This window comes from Pelobates fuscus, chromosome 8, assembly GCF_036172605.1.
Source record: "Pelobates fuscus isolate aPelFus1 chromosome 8, aPelFus1.pri, whole genome shotgun sequence".
Lineage (NCBI taxonomy): Eukaryota > Metazoa > Chordata > Amphibia > Anura > Pelobatidae > Pelobates > Pelobates fuscus.
In genome coordinates, this window is record NC_086324.1 from 112,181,560 (window position 1) to 112,200,854 (window position 19,295).

The window sequence follows — 19,295 nt, forward strand, 5'->3', positions numbered from 1 at the left end:
TCTGTCCCTTAGTGTTTCTCTCCCCTCTCTGTCCCTTAGTGTTTCTCTCCCCTCCCTGTCCCTTAGTGGTCCTCTCCATCCCCTCCCTGTCCCTTAGTGGTCCTCTCCATCCCCTCCCTGTCCCTTGGTGTGTGTCCCAACCCCTTAGTGGTCCCCTCCTTCCCTGGTATGCCTTCTACCTCTCTTGTAGCATGGCCAGGCGGAGCGGACCGGTGTACAGAAGCTTCAGTTTCCTGTACCCGGCCGGACTGACGGGAAGTGCTCTCTCAGTGAGCTGTACAGCGGTCTGCTCTGCTCTGCTCCGCTCGACCACGCTAAACTGAGTGACTGGTAGGAGGGAGCGCTGTACACTTCCCTCCTGCCAGTCACTCGAATCTTGCACCCCCAGAGCTGGTGCGCCCTAAGGAGGCTCCCTGTGTGCCCAGTGCACCCTAAGAGGCTCAATCCTCGAAGGAGGATCCAAGTCCCCTGCAGCTGTGCGGAGGACCTGGATCCCAGGAAAACTAGAAACAAAAACAAAACAAAAAAACAAAAAAACACACCTGCCCGGTGTCCGGAACTGCACACTCTCATACACAGGCACTCCACCACAGACAGACATCTCCAAAAACATACTTTGTCATCCTTATGTAAACACAGCTGCCACATACACACTACACTGCTAGCAGCTCCCACATCCATATTTGCTCTCAGACACAGTGGTACACATGCTCAGACACAGGTATGCATTCCAGAGACAGTCAGATTCATCTACACACAGATATACACTCACATATGCACACAGATAATCACTGTCAGACAAACAATCTCTGGTACATACACGGATACACAATGCAAGACACACATGCGCACTGATTGTGTGCTTGTATCTGTCATGTGTCTGTGTGCTATTGTGTGTTTCTGGATTAGTGTGTATGTATCAGTATCCAAAAGATTTCCTCCCAAAATTACTTTACTGTTAAACAAAAAAAAAGTACCAGCTATACAAGTAACTTACTTTTGATTTAGGTCCTGGAACTTGTGTCTTCATAAGTGGACTGTCATATTCAAAGTCAAATTGTTTTTTTTCCGTGGTTTGACCAATATACCTACAACCTGAAAAGAATAGATATTTTATATATAAACATATTTACACTTTGCTATCTGTAATAATTTATTTATCACAAGTAAACTATAATAAGGTTAATGCTTTAGAGTCACCACTTAGGGCATTATGATTAATTTCCACTATAAGGTTTCCTCATGCAATGCGCTTCTGACAGTAATCTCACAGGCCAGCCTACTCTAGAGAAGTTACCTCCCAGAAAGCATCCGAATGTGAATAAAAAAACAGATGTAAGACACTCTGGCTTTTGTAAGTTAATTTGTATTGTATTATACTGTAATACATTGTTACTGCTATCATTTGTTATAGCCGGTTACTTGCTATAATTATTGTAGTAAAATAATATTCAATATTACAATGTTTTGTGTATTTTCTATCCACATATTAAACCATAATACCAAGAACTATAAAATATAATGTTTCAACTTATTGTTTAATTATATTTGTCACAGGTTCTCTAGTCTAGGCTACTGCCGCCGCTCCACTAGTCCTAGTTCCAGATGTACTGAGTAGTGTGATAGCTCTATTGATCTGTGCAGTTTCCACAATATCATGGACGCAACCAGTCGTATTGGGTAGAAGATGAACGGTTTTATTAAGGTCAAGTTGCCTGCTTATCCCCAGCATGGGGTCTCCATACAATACAACAGTAACCAGGCGCCTCTGTGTCTGGGAGACAAGTGTGTGTGTACTTTTGCTTAAACTAAACCTATCTCCCAGGCACTAGAGGTACAAGATTTTACAATAAAACACCCCAAAACACATAAAACAGGAATCCCCACAAGCATGGTATCCCCGAATAGCCCGGATCTCAGTGCCAAAGTTGTCCAAATAGCACCCAGATCTGTTTAGTATAGCCGAATCACCACCGGGGTAACGTTTTGACCCAAACACACACGTGGCAGCTGCCTAAAATAGCCCAAAAACACAATTTAAAATGAATAAAATTATAAAATTGTGAGAAATTAAGTAATTTTGTAATGAAGTTCTGCATGGCATTTTAACTGTGAATGTCATAATACCGTTCGCTTTTACTGCAATAAAACATTCATACATATTTGTACAATGTGATGCCACGAGTACAACAAAGCCCCAGGTACAGGTTTCACCGAAAATTGCACTTTCACCATTATGTTTTACTGCTCTAAAAAAAACTTGTATTTGTGTCTCATGAGTGCAGAAGTACCCCGCATGTACAGATTTTATGGGGTTTTGGAAACCTACATGGTCAAATATAGAGTTTGCACACATTTGCAATAGTAGAAAACCCAGGGTATTGAAAATGGGGTATATCGGAGTGGAGTTTGTCTCTCAATAAAGATGTTCGCAGAAACCTTGTGCTTGCTGACATCGGACAAATTGCATCAGCAACATGGAAGGAAGCCGAAAGATGAGATAATCCACGGTGTCACCTATCTTCCGCACCATCTCACGATTCACCACCCTCCGACTGACTCAAAGATGAGCAGTGCAGCACACTTAAGAGAATCCAAATGCTCCACTAACAAGACACGATATGCAATGCTTTCTCCATGAACACAAAGATTATGTGACAGAGAAACTGCAGAAACACCTTTAAATAGAGGTCTGATGGATCTTGCAATGCGTGCTCATGAGGTTGAAAACATTGGTCATTAGTGCAGTAAATGTACACAATGCCAACATGCAGCCCACAGGAAGACCTCTGCAACCGATTGTGCTGGAACAATTTCCAAATTCGAGACCTCCCTGAAACAGTCTCTCGAATTGCTCCAAGGCACCCTGACAGAAGCCTTTTGAGGCCTACTACCAGATACCACTGTGAATGATTTGTAAATGCATCGAGAGCACATTGAGCCCTGCACGCTCCAACCATCAATTCTGCGCTGCCGTGTGAAGTTATACATAGCTACAAGTGGGTGGCACACCTAGCAGCCAGTATACTTTGCAAACTATATATAAATATACACTGTATAATTTAAATCTTATTATATATGGGAAAAAGTACCCTGTAATGAACTATGCCTAGAAAGACGTATCACTCTCATTCCCTGTGTATTCTCCCTCACAAGCCTCCATACCAGCTAACCCTTTTTTCCCTATCCATGGCACGCTTTATAAGCCAGCCGGAGTGACTTACTTTATCAGCGGGAGTTACTGACATTCTCTCCAGAACTCCTATCCGGCTACCCTCAGTGTCTCACCCTGGTCATTTTAACCCTGGTGTTACATAGTTCAGCCTTCCTCACATTTGTTTTTTTGCTGTTGATCCAAAAGAAGGCAAAAAAAAACAGTTTGAAGCACAATTTTGCAACAAGCTAGGAAAAAAATTCCTTCTTGACCCCAGAATGGGAGTCAGATTTATCCTTGGATCAAGTAGTTATTACCCTACATTGAAAGATTATATCCTTGAATATTCTGTTTTTGCAGGTATACATCCAGTAGCTGTTTGAACATCTGTATGGACTCTGATAAAACCACCTCTTCAGGCAGAGAATTCCACATCCTGATTGTTCTTACAGTAAAAAAAACCTTTCCTTTGCCTTAGACAAAATCTTTCTTCCAGTCTAAACGCATGGCCTCGTGTCCTATGTAAAGTCCGGTTTGTGAATAGATTTCCACACACATTTGTATTGGCCCCGAATATATTTGTATAATTTTATCATATCCCCTCTCAGGCAACGTTTTTCTAAACTAAATAGGTTTAAATATGTTAACCTTTCTTCATAGCTGATATGTTCCATTCTTTTTATTAATTTTGTAGCCCGCCTCTGCACTTTTTCTAGTGCCATAATATCCTTCTTTAGAAGGATATTATGTGTGTGTGTGTGTGTGTGTATATATATATATATATGTATATATATATATACACACACACCTAGACTAGTTGGAGGGAAGACCCTTTGTCAATCTGCATGCAGATGTGATCAGCATTCAAGAACAAGTAGTATCCAACTTTCTAGGAATTTCACATGCAACCCTCTATATTTCCCACTACTACAATTAAAACAACACTAACATGAAAACTCTCGAAGCACAAGTGATGTTGGAAAACTGTAGTCGGTGTTTAGTGGGACAATTTGTCACTTTCCAACCTCTCCTCATTAATAAAGAGAGGAGGAACTCTGATCTTAATTTTAAAAGGTTTAGGAAGACATTGCACTCTGTTGAAAATTTCAAATGAGTCCAGATGGTAAGATAGAACTAGTGTCCATTAGTGTTAAATAGAAGCTCTTCCATTGAGCGGAGTTGAAACCAAAAGGTGACAGGGACTTTTTTTTTTTTTTTTTTCAGAAGAGAGATACCAGGCTTTTAGCCACATTGAGAATTAATGGACTTTTTGTAGGAAGATGAGTAAAGTTTGGTATGGTTTAACAGGACTGGAGCTGGGCGGAGGGTGGGCAGATCATCAGTAAACTTCTGTATGATCATGTAAATGCTAGACCAATAAGGGCAGATACGAGTTCAATCCCTCCAAAATGACGAAACACTATTGTACAATATCCTCTTGCTATGCAACATACTGCTTTTCACTGTTATATCCACAATATTCCTAAACTATAAAAACGTTCTAATGTACAATGTTTTTTTCTTGTACATTGTGAATTCTATACAAATGAACTGTTATTTTTTTTTTTTTTTTTTGCAGTGCATTTAGTGATTACAACTGGCTCTAGGTACCCCAACGGCATTCCTGGAGCTGCTTGGCATATAAAACAAGTAGGGTAATTGCTAGACAGTGCACATTTTTTAGTATAATAAGAACAGGATAAGGTTACATGTAGATAATACACTCTTTTCAAGTGTGCAAGCTTTGTATAAAATAAAGAATAAAGAAGTAGGTTCAAGATTTCCCTGTCGCATAGGTTTAACTCACACAGTAAGAACATGCTAACACAATAAATGACGTAGGGTCAAATATTACAGGCTACGAATTAAACAAGGCTGGGCTAGTATGTCCACCCCAGGAATTGGGGAGTCTCTAACAGGCTGTACATACGTTAGTTACCGTCTACTACCCCTCAAAATTCGCGCAGTTGCTATTTAGTAAATAAAAACATATTTAGACAACCTTGAAATAGCCAACACTAGGCGTATGACAGTGCATGAGAGGTAAAGTAAATAAGTGGCATGCGGGTAGAGCAAGGTAGACGGTCTGGGGAGAGACTAGCTAACATGTTTAAAAGACAATATGTTATCTAGAAGCTAGTGAGCCTTAGATGAGCCACATAATAAATAGTCACTGTTATCTGGGATTCGCTCAAGTGTCTCTCGAGTGTCCAGCTGCCCGGTACAGTCCATGTGTTTGGTAAGTGGTGTGGCAAAGTCGATGCTGTGTAATGCCCGGTTCTCGGCACAGTCAGGATGTGTCGGTTAGTGTTTCCATCATCCGACGCCTTCTCTCAGGAGGCAGCTTGGGTTCGCCAGTGGGATTCTGCAGGTTACCGCGTTGTAGGTGCGAGGGAGGGTGTCCCTCCAGCCCTGGGCTTGCTTGCAGTCCGGCATCTCTCGGCCACTTACTCGGTTGCCCCTTGGGTTCGAGTAATCTCCACTTGTGGGAGGAACGGAGGGTTTGATAGTTGCTCGTCGCTTGGAAGGCTTGGTCCTCCGCCCGTGTGGGCGATGCCTCTGGGCTCTCGGCCCTGTGGTCTGCCGCCCGGGTAGGCCAGGGTGTGGGTGAAGTGGCTTGTGCGGCGGTCGTGCGCCCGAGGGCCTCCCCTTCGCCTCCCGTGACCTGCGGCTCCGCTCCCTGACAGGCTGTGTTGGGGTCGGCTCGGGACGGGACCTCTGTTGCCGTCTCTGCAGTTTGTCCCAGAACCTGGTGAAGATGGCATCTAGGCGCTGAGAGAGGTCCGGTAGTCCCAGTGGTTCCTGCAACCTGTGCTGGTTAAGCGTGATGCCGCCGGTCGCCATTTTGCCTGAGCCACGTGGAGTTGGATCGCCGGGGACAGTGTGGTCGGGTGCCCCAGATGTCCAGTGTGGACCGGGATAACCCCCACCGGTCCATAGGGGGGGGGATATGCAGGGGGTTCGCTGAGGTGTCTGTTCCAGGTTTCGCCGTAATAGAGAGCGGCCGCCTCTCCTCGGCTCGACAGTGAGTAGGCCCCATCTGCTTGCTCGGGTTCCCGGGCATCATAAAGCGTGAGTAGGGTGTCTGTGGATGTCCCTGCCTTCTCGCTGGTGTTCCTATTGATTTTTGGGGTAAATACCACGTTTTTCAGTGCTTGTGAGCCGGAGCTGTGTCTCGGCGCGTCTATCCAGCTTGACGGCTAGGCTCCGCCCCCGAACTGTTATTTTGACATGCATATAAACAAAACAAAACCAAGAATGTAAAAAACAGCCTTACCAGATGTGGAGTAGGGTACCCACTGTCTGTTCACATCATCTTGTTATCTATAGATGGTTCGATTGCATTTAGCTGTTGCAAAGGTTATACAAGAAAGAGAGCCGTTTGCAAGGGCACTCTTTGAACATACTGGAAATCACACAATGTTGAGTTTTTGCAATTCTGCTACAGTGAAAGTCTCACCTATAGCCTCCTCCAACTTCCCCATAATGTTGGGAGGCGGAAAGCTCAACTGACCCACTAGCGTGGTGTATATAATAGATATTCCATATTCTAACGGGTCAGGATCATTGCAAGTGGTTTTGAATCTGTCTGCCTACTTCCACCTCTTTCCACAATTTTAAGGGACACTATAGTCACCAAAACAAAGTTATCTTAATTAAGCAGTTTTGGTGTATAAATCATACCCTTGTAGTCTCATTATCAGTACACTTCCATTTATGAGTTAAATCCCTTGTGCTTCTGTTCATGCAGCCCTTCTCACACCTCCCTTCTCCACCTCCCTAGCACACAGACTGCATGAAAACAAAATGGTTTAATTTTCAAAAGATGTAACTTACTGTAAAAGTTGTTATCTCCTGCTCTGTAAATTGAACTTTAATTACAAAAATGAGGCTCCAGCCGGATCTCATAAAGTAACTATTACCAGAGCAGGATATGCAACATTCTAAATTAAACTGAATTTGAAATAAAGGAAGTGTGAACTTTAGAATAAATCTTTAAAGTGTTTAGGAAGGCTGTGTAAGTCAATGTCCTTGCCCTCTTAAGAGATTAGGGATATGTAAGTAGCCAAGGTCTCGTGGGATGGAGCAAACCTCCCTAATAAAGTCGTACGACGTAAAAAAAACATGGGAAAAAGTATATTAGCAAACTGTTTAGAATACCTAACCGGTAGACCATAGAGTCCAGGACATTTCCCTACAGAGCAAATTCCTCTGTTGTGAACAGTTCCTCCAGTTGTGGGCAGCCTCTTCTGGGAGGTGTCTAAAGGGACACTATAGTCACCTGAACAACTTCAACTTAATGAGGTTGTTCAGGTGAGAACTATAGCTCCCTGCAGCCTCTCTCGTGTAAACACTGTATTTTCTGAGAAAATACAGTGTTTACATTGAAAGCCAAGAACACTTCCAGTTGCAGTCACTCAGAGTGAACCAGAGGGACTTCTGAGTTGATGGAGGCATACTATGCCTCCATCCACTCAGATCTGCTGTGCACGAGCATCCTTTGATTCAGTATCTCCTCCCACTGCATGCAGACACTGAACTTTCCTCATAGAGATGCATTGATTCAATTCATCTCTATGAAGAGATGCTGATTGGCCAGGGCTGTGTTGGAATCATGTTCTCTCTGCCCCTGATCTGCCTCCGTGTCAGTCTCAGCCAATCCTATGGGGAAGCACTGTGATTGGATCAGGCTATCACATGTCAGCAGACTGCTTGTTTTTCCTGAGTCTAACAGCATACAGATTTACAGCTTCTGGCTTGAATACAGTAAGATTTTTATTATATTTATGGAGGCATGAGGGGTCCAGGGGGGGCAAGATGGTCGTGTTAACACTATAGGGTCAGGAATACATGTAGTTGCACTGGTAACTATAGTGTCCCTTAAGTTCTTTTCTAAGCAAGTCCGGATCTGTACTGCGTGATCATCAGGTTTTCCCAAATGGAGTATAAGGACGCACAGTATGCACGAATAGCCTTTGCAATCTCAATGGGAAGGTATTTGAATCTATTATCTTTGTTACTGATTTTGGTAATATAGGAGCCTGCTCTCTTTATGGATATCATGCAAACAAATGGGATTCTGTACTTATTAATTAATGTAAAATAAAGTTTTGGAGTGTAAGAGTGCTTTCTGGTATAAATTGTTTGTTTTTTTATAAATTCTTAATTTCAAAGTTTTTGTTTTTGGTGAGGGGTACAGAAAGGAAGAAGTGGAGGGCAATAACGTTAAAGGACCACTATAGTCATCAAGACCACTTCAGCTCAATGAAGTGGTCTGGGTGCCAGGTCCCCCAGGTTTTAACCCTTCAGATGTAAACATAGTAGTTTAGAGAAACTGCTAGGTTTACATTGCAGGTTTAATCCAGTCTCTAGTGGCTGTCTTCCGGACAGCAGCTAGAGGTGCTTCTCACGACAATCGCATTGAGCACGCAGAACGTCCATACGAAAGCATTGGGAAATGCTTTCCTATGGGCATTTTTAATGCGCGCGTGGCTTTTGCCGTACATGCGCATTCGGCTCCACTCGGCAGCTGATGTCGGAGGGGGAGGAGAGGTCACCAGCGCCGAGGGAGTTTTAACCCCTTCAGCCCAGAGGGAGGGGGGGACTTGAAGACTATATAGTGTCAGGAAAACGGGTTTGTGTTCCTGACACTATAGTGATCCTTTAATCAATTATCATGCACATTATACATTTGTCTTATTGTTGTTCACAACCAGAATCCACTGGTAAGCATTAATGTTTACATCAATTGTAAAAAGACTGTGTTTTTGCATTTAACTATATTATGTTTTTTCTTTTTCCTTCCCCCCCGATGAATTTATTATTTCTTGTGGAAGTTTACTCTCCTAAGTACATTGCCACACTTCTCATGGCGCCCCTGTGTGTGCTAGGTAATCATACCACGGTCTCCACTGTGCAGCGTGTTTAGTGCTCAGTCCCAGCAATTCCGCATATTTCGCTTCCGCCATATGAATCTCTTCTACTCTCAGTAACCATTCTGCCGTAGTGGGGGGTTGAGTTTGCTTCCACCTGGCGGGGATCAATGCCAGAACATGCATTGAAAAGGTGTCTCAGGATTGACTTTTTTTTACTGAACAATCGAGCGTTCTGTGAAATGTAGGAGCACAGTTTTTATTATTAAGATCCATCAGTTCGCCAATTCCAGTTTGATCCCATCCCAGTATGTTCTTAGTGCAGTCCCACCAGATGTGTCGAAGGGTGCCTACATGTGATTCGCATCTCCAGCATGTGTCGGGGACCTCCGGAAATATTCTATGTAATCACGAGGGCGTTCGATACTATTGAGAGATCAACTTAAAGTTAACTTCTTGATATCTGGAGCTTACCAAGCCTTTATGTTGCAGGATGAGTATCTGCTCCCATTGAGCTTCTGTAAAAGTCCGATCTGTCAGATCTTCCGATTGTCTCTTAAGGGCATGCTTCCTAACGCGGTCCCCTATAATCAGTCGCTGGTATAGGACGGATACTCTACTGTCTGTTTCAGTGTCTGTCACACATAAGTTTTCAAACCGCTTTCCTGTGTACTTCCGCTTTATTTGGTATGTTATGACAGAAGTGCGCGTAGTGGAACCTGTGCATCAGTGTTGGGGTCTTTTCTGTAGACCACTCTTGTAGGCTTTTCACCCCAGCATTGCCCAAAACCACAATTAGGGGGATATATAGTCAACTGCGTCTACCATGGGCCACGCAGTTGGCGGTAGTCCGCCTCCTAAGGCAGTGTTATGAGTCAGTGGGGTGAGGGGATATGTATGAGTTCTTTCTCCGGGTAGCCCAGGTTTTCAGCGTCTGCATAATGGGAGGTTATTTGCCTAGGTGTTGTGTCGCTTCTGATGGTCTATGCCACTCATAAGCGTGGAGGGCTTTATTTGTGCCTTCTCTGTCTAGCGACACAGTTTGTTGGTCGGGTCTGTATGCCATTCCCGGATCTGCTGTAGCACTGCCACGTGAAAATATTTGCAAAAGTCTGGCAGTGCCAGTCCACCCCATGCTTTTGGAAGGCATATCTTGTCGTGGCTAAGGCGGGCTAGTTCCCCTTTCCAGACATATCCAATGACCGCCGTCATACACCCACTGCTGGATACACACACACACACAGAGACTGCTGAATACACACACACAGACTGCTGAATACACACACACACACACAGACTGCTGAATACACACACACAGACTGCTGAATACACACACACACAGACTGCTGAATACACACACACACAGACTGCTGAATACACACACACACAGACTGCTGAATACACACACACACAGACTGCTGAATACACACAGACTGCTGAATATACACACACACAGACTGCTGAATACACACACAGACTGCTGAATACACACACAAACACAGACTGCTGAATACACACAAACACAGACTGCTGAATATACACACACACACAGACTGCTGAATACACACACACACACAGACTGCTGAATACACACACACACAGACTGCTGAATACACACACACAGACTGCTGAATACACACACACAGACTGCTGAATACACACACACAGACTGCTGAATACACACACACAGACTGCTGAATACACACACACAGACTGCTGAATACACACACACAGACTGCTGAATACACACACACACAGACTGCTGAATACACACACACAGACTGCTGAATACACACACACAGACTGCTGAATACACACACACACAGACTGCTGAATACACACACACACAGACTGCTGAATACACACACACAGACTGCTAAATACACACACACACAGACTGCTGAATACACACACACAGACTGCTAAATACACACACAGACTGCTAAATACACACACAGACTGCTGAATACACACACACAGACTGCTGAATACACACACACAGACTGCTGAATACACACACACACACAGACTGCTGAATACACACACACACAGACTGCTGAATACACACACACACAGACTGCTGAATACACACACACAGACTGCTGAATACACACACACATACTGCATTGAGGGGTGCAGTATAAATGTGTTTGTGTGTACGGGTGTGGAGTGCTGTGTGTAGGGCTGCTGTGTGTGTGAGGGATGGTGTGTAAGTGGAGGGGGTGCTGTGTGAGTGGAGGGGGGTGCTGTGTGAGAGTGTGGGAACGTAGAGTTCATTAAATTCATGAGGGATGCAGATTCCCAGGTAACGCATTTGTTCGGTGCACCAATGGAAGGGGAAGCAATGCTTGGTTTGGTCCAGATCGGCCGGCGGGTGTCGCGATGTTCAGGATCTCGCACTTCGCCTGGTTTAACTTAAGCCCAGAGATTCGTCCATACGCCAATAACACTGGTAGGGTGTGTAGAGGGATGTCCATGAAAAAGAGCATTTCATCCGCGTATGCCGCCACCTTGTTTTCCTGATCTTTACATTTGAATCCCCGGAACCGCTGGCATTTGCCAAATCCTAGCCAGAAACAGTGCCATGGTTAAGGCGAAGAGGAGATGCGATAATGGGCAGCCCTGCCTGCTGCCATTGCAATGGCAAAGCTGTCCGTAAGTGCCCCATTAATTCCTGAGAGCTTGGGTTGTTATAAAGTCCATGTGAGCGATCCATGTGAGCATCCCTCTTCCCAGTACCACTGCAGTCAGCGTTGCATCATAAAGCTCCATTCTACTCGGTCAAATGCTTTTTCTGCGTCTGTGGAGAGCAGTTGTAGGTTCATTTTCTCCCTCTTTGCTAGTCCTTGAATAGCCCGTAGAGTGCAGTCCATGGCTTCGCGGGCCAGTATAAAGCCTGTTTGATCCAGATGGACCAGACGGGGCATGTACTGTTGCAGTCATGTTGCTAAGATGTTAGAAAGGAGCATCACATCTGTGTTGAGAAGGGAGATAGGGCAATAACAATGTTCTGGGTTTTTACCAGGTTTGGGGGATCACTGTGATTGTGGCAGCTAGTTTCTCCTGATGGAACATAGCTGCCTGGTTTAGGCATCAGTGAGCCGTGGGGTTAAGACTTCTCCAAATCTATTGTAGTACCCAGCCGGTAGACCATCCGGACATGGTGCCTTGCTGTTTTTTTGCCAACTTAATTACAGCGCCTACTTCATCTTCAGATATTTGTGCGTCTAATGCACTGGCTTCATCCGGTGTGAGTGTATCTGGTCTAAATCCTTGTAGGGACTGTTCTATGGCTATGGTCATCGAGTCCTGGAGAATTGTTTGTAATATGTCCGGAAGTCGCCTATCTTCAGGAAATTGTGATGTCCGTATTGCGTGTACTTGTGCTCTAGCTTGTTGACCCCGGATCATGCGGGCAAGCAATCTCCCCACTTTATTGGCGTGAATGTAGTAAAAGGCTTTAGAGCGCTAGAGCACTCTGTGGTGTTTGCTCCACTAGCTGGCAGCGAGTAAAGTTTGGTATTGGACTTCTTATTGAGTTAGTTTGTGGAGGGATTCCAATTTTGCTATCTGGTTGTTGAGTTCAGCCATACTGTGCCTCCTTCTTTTTGCAAGACGCTATCCTGACAAAATGTCCTCCAAGGACACTCCTGTGTCTGGACTTCACTATCTAAGAGGAGCGACTCATTCAACCTCAATGCCGTCCGGGTAGGTCTGAATAAGGGCGAATCAAGGAGTATGGATACCCCGCTGTGATCGGACCACGGCAGATAGTCGATGCGCGTGTATCGTTGATGAAGGGCTGAGTAGCATGTGTAATCTTGGCTATCTGGGTGGAGCGCCCTCTAGGCATCCACTAGCCTCCACATTGTGCAGACAAATTACGTAAGACAGAAGTGCTCAACCCAAGTTCTATAGGATACTCCCCCCTCTCAATCATTGGGACCTCAGTATAACCTTGCCTCACAATGTCACTTGGCAGTGATAGTATAGGCGTCCAAAGATCTGAGCGTAAATGCATGATAAAAGTAGGATGCAGTCCAGCACTTGTCCAGTCATTGAGCCCCTCCATCAACCAAGACTTGCAGTCCCACACTTGTCCAGTCACATAGTCCCTCCATCAACAAAGACAGCCATGAAGAGTCCTGGGCTCTACATTATGTTGCAGAGAGTTCAAAATAGGCAGCCCGATACCTTTTTCCCCATATGGTTATGGTCACCCATATTGGTTTTGTGGTTATCAATAACAGGGAATAGTCCTGTTCAGGACAGCACAGCAATCGGATAATTTCAGGACCCTGGGTCATAGGAAAATCCTACATTGGACCTTAGAAATGGAGTGGTCCAAAATAACCCTGATCCACCTGGTTGTGAGCATTTATGTCCTAGTCCCCGGTGGTAACCAGGTAACGTTCGTATGAGTGTGTCACGTCCTGTTCCTGCTGCGGATCATTTATGGCTATGGCTTCTGGTATCCAGTACTCGTTTTACAATTCTTGTTTAGTTTTTCTTGTTTTTTTTCTGGTTCTCTGTTCCATGTCTGGTTTTCTTTATGCTGGGTTTTCTGGGTTCATTCCTTTATTCCATTCCTGGAATTCCCAGTCTCTTGGATTCCTTTAAATGTTTGTTTTTTGTTGCCACACCCGTTCCTTTCCCATTAATCCTTTTTGTTTCAGTTGGTTCCTGCAGGCAGTTGGTCCAAGTCCTCTTCCCCTTTCTTACAGGTAAGTGATGTGTGTGTGTGTTTTATTATTGTTTATTTAGTCATGCATATCTAGGCAGCCTAGGACCCACCATTAATTGTAGTACAATGTCTCATTTCCTCATAACACCTAGGTGGGTTCCGGTCGGTATGGCGTGTGATGTAATTTCCGGTCCGCAGAATTAGATGTCATATCCTCTTAGGGTAATGGCATCAGCAGGATGTCCCTCCTATTATTGGGGTGCGTACGCCATGTTAGTTGAGGGCTGCTTGCCCAAAAGTCCTTATTACATTGAGATATACTTCAAAGCAAATAAAAACATTAAGTATAAATTAAAACAAATCTAAGTTATTTATCCCAGATTATTTATATATAGCGCCAGCAAAATTCCGTAGCGCTGTACAATGGGATCAAAATAATTTATTAAAACATTGAAACCGATGAATAAGTTGGCATGTTACTACAATAAATATCCTAGGTTTTTAAAATCCCTGTGTCTGTTATATAGTATAGGAGTAGGGGGGAAAGTTGAAGAGAGGATCTGAAACTCCAAATTATTATATTTAAAAATATAGAGGACTGAGGTTAAGCAATTATATATTTTAGGAAGGGAGGCACCTTTATGTGATGATATATAGAGTTATCCCTACAGCAGCGGTTCCCAAACGGTGTGCCACAGAGCCTTGGGGCGCTGTGCGATATTTTTCCGGTGCAATGATCAAATAAGCATAGCACCGGGAACTGTGCCTCCCTCTCCCCTGACAGCTCTGCAGGACCGGAGGGGAGATCAGAGATTTCCCTCTCCAGCTCGCTAGCAGTGTAATAATGCAGCCGTCAGGGAAGGGAAGGAGAGAGGACCCGGCAGAGCTCTAACCTGCAGCTCTGCCGGGTTCTCCTCTTGTGAGCTCCGAATCTCGCGAGAGTGAACTCTAGCAGCTCCTGAGGCTGCTAGAGTTCACTCTCACCACCAGGACTTCCACACCAGACCGCCAGGGATTATTTTGTACTGTCCCCCCTCCCAGGCAAAGGTAAGCAGAGAGAGGGGATATGAAAAAAAAATATTAATAAAAAATATTTATTTATTTGCCCTCCTATCCCCACAGAGACACAATAACTCCCCCCATACACACACACTACCCTGTAAACACACCTATTACCCCAACTAGCTTTGTCAGGATACTAGTGTTATTAATTTTCTTGGCAAGTGGAAGTGCTGCTTTACGATAAATAGATCCTCACTCAAGATTATATTCCTACAACAGGAAAACATTGTGGATAACAATCTGCAGCTTAAGCCACCCAGGTGTAGATTTATTTTATTACTGGGGTTGAATGAGTTGCTTTATGGTTTTATGCTACAATTGACCCTTATCCTCAAGAAGACTTCACTATATGTCCACATTGTGATTCACAAAACTAAATGTATTACAGGGATTTTCAGTAATCACGCTGTCTTTTCTCCCTTTCCTCTTATTAGATCTCTAACCATTTTGGGGTTTTATATTGGTGCTTCACTCGTATGTTGTCCCCATTTCTGTTTTTTGCCTTTACAATAAAGTCGTGCAGCTCATAATTTATTACGTTAACAGGGACCCATTTGTTTCCTATGTACCTATATGTACTTACAGACACCTCTAATTTTTTTCAGATTAGGTTGTGTGTTACCCACCGTTCGAGGTCCTTTTAAGCAAACCACTCGGTACATCTGTGTATGTACTTAGAATTCTGCTCAATATATGGAACAGCCAACCACATCGCAACTAGATTCTTATGTGTTAAATATACTTCCCTTATGATTATACCTTCATTTTACTTCCTTCCATCCAACTGGGCTGGAAACCTGAAAATTTTCTGGATAGCTTAAAATATTTTTTTTTTCCTCAAATTCTTTATTTTGGTCCACACTGCATGTAAGGTGTACATACATGTCAATATGAAAAGATGATCACAGTAATTTGCCCTTTAAGTAGCATAGCATCAAACAGTAAAAAACATGCAGTGTGCGTTTTTATATATAAAAGGAAAATTATATTCCGGCAATACAGCCAGCAGCGATAGGTAGAAAATATCCCTGTGTGTACAAAATTTCCACAGGTTTTGTAAGTGGTCCAACACGTTTATTCCAATATTATACAGAAAATGACAAACTTAAGTTATATAAGCTAAATCTTAACTATCTAATCTCAATCTAAACTTTGTTATGGGGTACTTGCTCAACTATCTGACATCATCTATCTTGCGTCTCATCCTCACGCTGACTCTTTCTATATAGTTTCTGGGTAGCTATAGCCATCGTTACTGGGGGCTCTTAAGTATTATTTAGTGACACCATACATTTGATGCTCATTAGGTAGTAACCATCGCTCTAGTGCAAAGTGTCGTGCCAAGTGAAGACACCCAAGTGCTCCTATTACTCATACTCCTATGCTCCTGCCTTTTTGTAGGCCACTGTGTGTTTGACATAATTGCTATCAGAGTATCGTAGAATACCTACACATACATTTCAGAAAACACCCATTCATCTCCACATGCACACCTGAGTGTCGCAGATGAAAACAAAATAATAATACTAAAAAAAAAAAAAAATAATAATTTAAAGAAAAATGTGCTGAAAACTCAGTGAGCATTTTAAGGCTTGGATGAGCAATAGTCCTGTAACGGAATGCAGTATAATAATACACGATATCCGTCGGTATCCTCAGGAAATCCACAGTCGAGTAGAAAGCAAGGCAATATCCCCAATCCTCCCAATAACCGGACGAAACACAGTTTGGGAGTCAACTAACTCGGTTTATTCACAGGCAGCATATTTATACAGTTCCCCATGCAAGGGGTTTCCACACAGATAATCCAGGGGATTTCTCCCAACATGCATTGTGACTTTCCCAACAGGCATTGCTGCACGAGAAGGATACTCCCACTAAAATGGACGATTAAGTGGATTATCCCCTCGTGCAGCAAAACCGACAATTGACTTTAAAATACATATTTCACACAATATTCGGTACTTTGGAATAACCGAACGTTCGGTAGATAGCCGGGGTCGGAGCGCACACTTTGTGAGAATACCGCTCTGATCCCAGCTGAATTGACCGAACGCCGCACATAATACATTTAAACATGGAAGTTGGTCTAAAAGTACCGAATAAGTACGGGACACATAATGTACCGAACGCGGAACTCCCGAACGCTCTGGAAGTCCAGCGGTGTTCGGATCATTGAGTAGCCGTTTTCAGTTCCAGGCTCTCGACGACCGAACACCGCTGCAGAGACAAAGGATCCAAGATGGCCGACCGCCGCATGGTCGGTAGTCGAACGACGGCCACCTAGGAGAGCCCTTAATTACCGATTGCAACAATGTTGCAATCGGTTAATTGGTACCACACGACTTGTGAATGTGTGGTCGACCTGGGGAGCCCGTATTCGTACGGCGAACGGCCAGGATAGCCGTGTTTCGTCGTACGAATGCTTGTATGCTGGCAGCGTACGGCTGTCAGCATGCGAACGGCCATAGCACAACACATATACATTTAACGGAACACATTATACATTCAGCCTACGGACAACCTATACTGCATATAGCTCAGAAGTGGCTAGGTTTGCCACAATGCTCCCCCAGAACCAAGCCGGCATACACAGTCTGATCCCAACGGATCGGCTTGGGGATGTCCGGGAGAGTACTCACAGATCACTTCTCGAGTTCAGTCTGTCTGGATAACCCGTCAGCGTTACCGTTTTGTTTTCCGGGCCGATAATGAATGGTAAAGTCAAAGGGCTGCAGCGCCAAACTACAGCGCAGCAGCCGGGCATTGTCTCCAGATACACGGTTTAGCCACACTAACGGGTTGTGATCTGTGAGTAAGGAAAAAGGTTGTCCGTACAAATAGGGCTGTAACTTTTTGAGGGCCCACACCACGGCCAGGCATTCTTTCTCAATGGCAGCGTAGCTCACTTCACGCGGCAGCAACTTGCGGCTTAAGTAGGCTACGGGGTGTTCTCCGCCATCGGCTCCCACTTGGCTCAGTACTGCCCCCAATCCAAACATTGAAGCGTCTGTGTGAACAAGAAATCTTTTAGTTGGATCAGGAGCAGTCAACACAGGAGCATTAGTTAGAGCCGTTTTGAGTTGCTGGAATGCCTGCTCACACTCTGGGGCCCAGACAACCTGTCGGGGTAGGTTCTTTTTAGTCAGGTCCGTTAGGGGTTTGGCCAGGGTGCTATAGTCTGGAACAAACTTCCGGTAGTAGCCGGCCGTCCCTAAAAACGCCAGCACCTGAGTCTTAGTCCTGGGGGTAGGCCACTTTGCTACGGCCTCAATCTTGGCTGGCTCGGGTCTCTGCTGCCCACACCCTACTCGGTGTCCCAGATACTGCACCTCAGCCATACCTATGTGGCACTTGCTAGGCTTTAACGTTAACCCAGCCTCCCCAATACGATCTAGGATCGCCCCTATATGGTGTAGGTGGTCTTCCCAGGTCTGGCTAAAGATGGCTATGTCATCTAGATAGGCACAGGCATACTCCTGGAACCCGTCCAGTAGCCGATCTACCATCCGCTGAAAGGTAGCCGGAGCGTTTTTCATTCCGAAAGGCATGACCTTGAACTGGTACAGGCCAAACGGAGTGACAAACGCCGACTTGGGGATGGCGTCATCGGCTAGCGGAATTTGCCAGTACCCCTTACACAAGTCAATGGTAGTGAGATACTGGCCCCGTGCCATCTTGTCTAACAGCTCGTCTATCCGGGGCATCGGGTAGGCATCAGACACCGTTTTGTCATTTAGCCTCCGGTAGTCGACACAGAACCTGGTGGTGCCATCCTTTTTAGGTACCAGGACTACCGGCGATGCCCAGGGGCTATCGGAGGGTTCGATAACCCCTAGCTGTAACATTTCATCGAGCTCGGCTTTCATATGGGTACGGACTGATTCCGGAACCCTATATGGAGCCTGCCTCATAGGTAGCTGTCCCAGGGTGTCTACTCGGTGGGTGGCTAGCGGAGTGTAACCAGGTAAATTGGCTTCAATCAGCGCTTGTACCTGGGCACGCTCCTGGGGGCTGAGCCGCTCCCCCAGCTGAACTCCCTGGGAGGGCTCTATCGGTGCCTCGGGTTCTAGTAGGTCAGGTAAGGGTAAGTTCTCCTGATCCTCTAAGGAGGAGGCACATATTGCCGTCACATCCTCGATCCTCTCATGGTAGGGTTTGAGCATGTTCACGTGGAGCATGCGTCTCTTCCCTACCCCTGAGCAGGGGCCGATCACATAGGTAGTGTCGCATCGCTGCTCCACTACCTGGTATGGGCCTTGCCAGATGGCCTGCAGCTTGTCTGTGCGGACGGGTTTTAAAATTAAAACCTTCTGTCCCACCTGAAAGCTGCGGTCTCGGGCTCCTCTATCGTACCAGCGTCGCTGTCGTTGCTGGGCCGCCTGGAGGTTGGTGTGTACAGCCTGAGTGAGCGCCTCCAGACGGTCCCTGAACTCCAGTACGTAGGATATGATAGGGGTTTCGTTGGTAGTACTCTCTCCCTCCCAATGTTCCCTAATCAAGTTCAAGGGTCCCCGCACCC

General features: G+C 45.0%; 1 protein-coding gene across 1 annotated transcript in view; it reads right to left on the reverse strand.

Moving 5' to 3' along the window:
* LOC134571702 (4-aminobutyrate aminotransferase, mitochondrial-like) overlaps positions 1 to 19,295 on the reverse strand; it is a 965,679-nt gene that overhangs the window by 874,812 nt on the left and 71,572 nt on the right. The window contains exon 3 of the mRNA XM_063430224.1: positions 998 to 1,095. Within this exon, the coding sequence (XP_063286294.1) occupies positions 998 to 1,095 (98 nt within the window). The remainder of the gene's footprint in view (positions 1 to 997; positions 1,096 to 19,295) is intronic.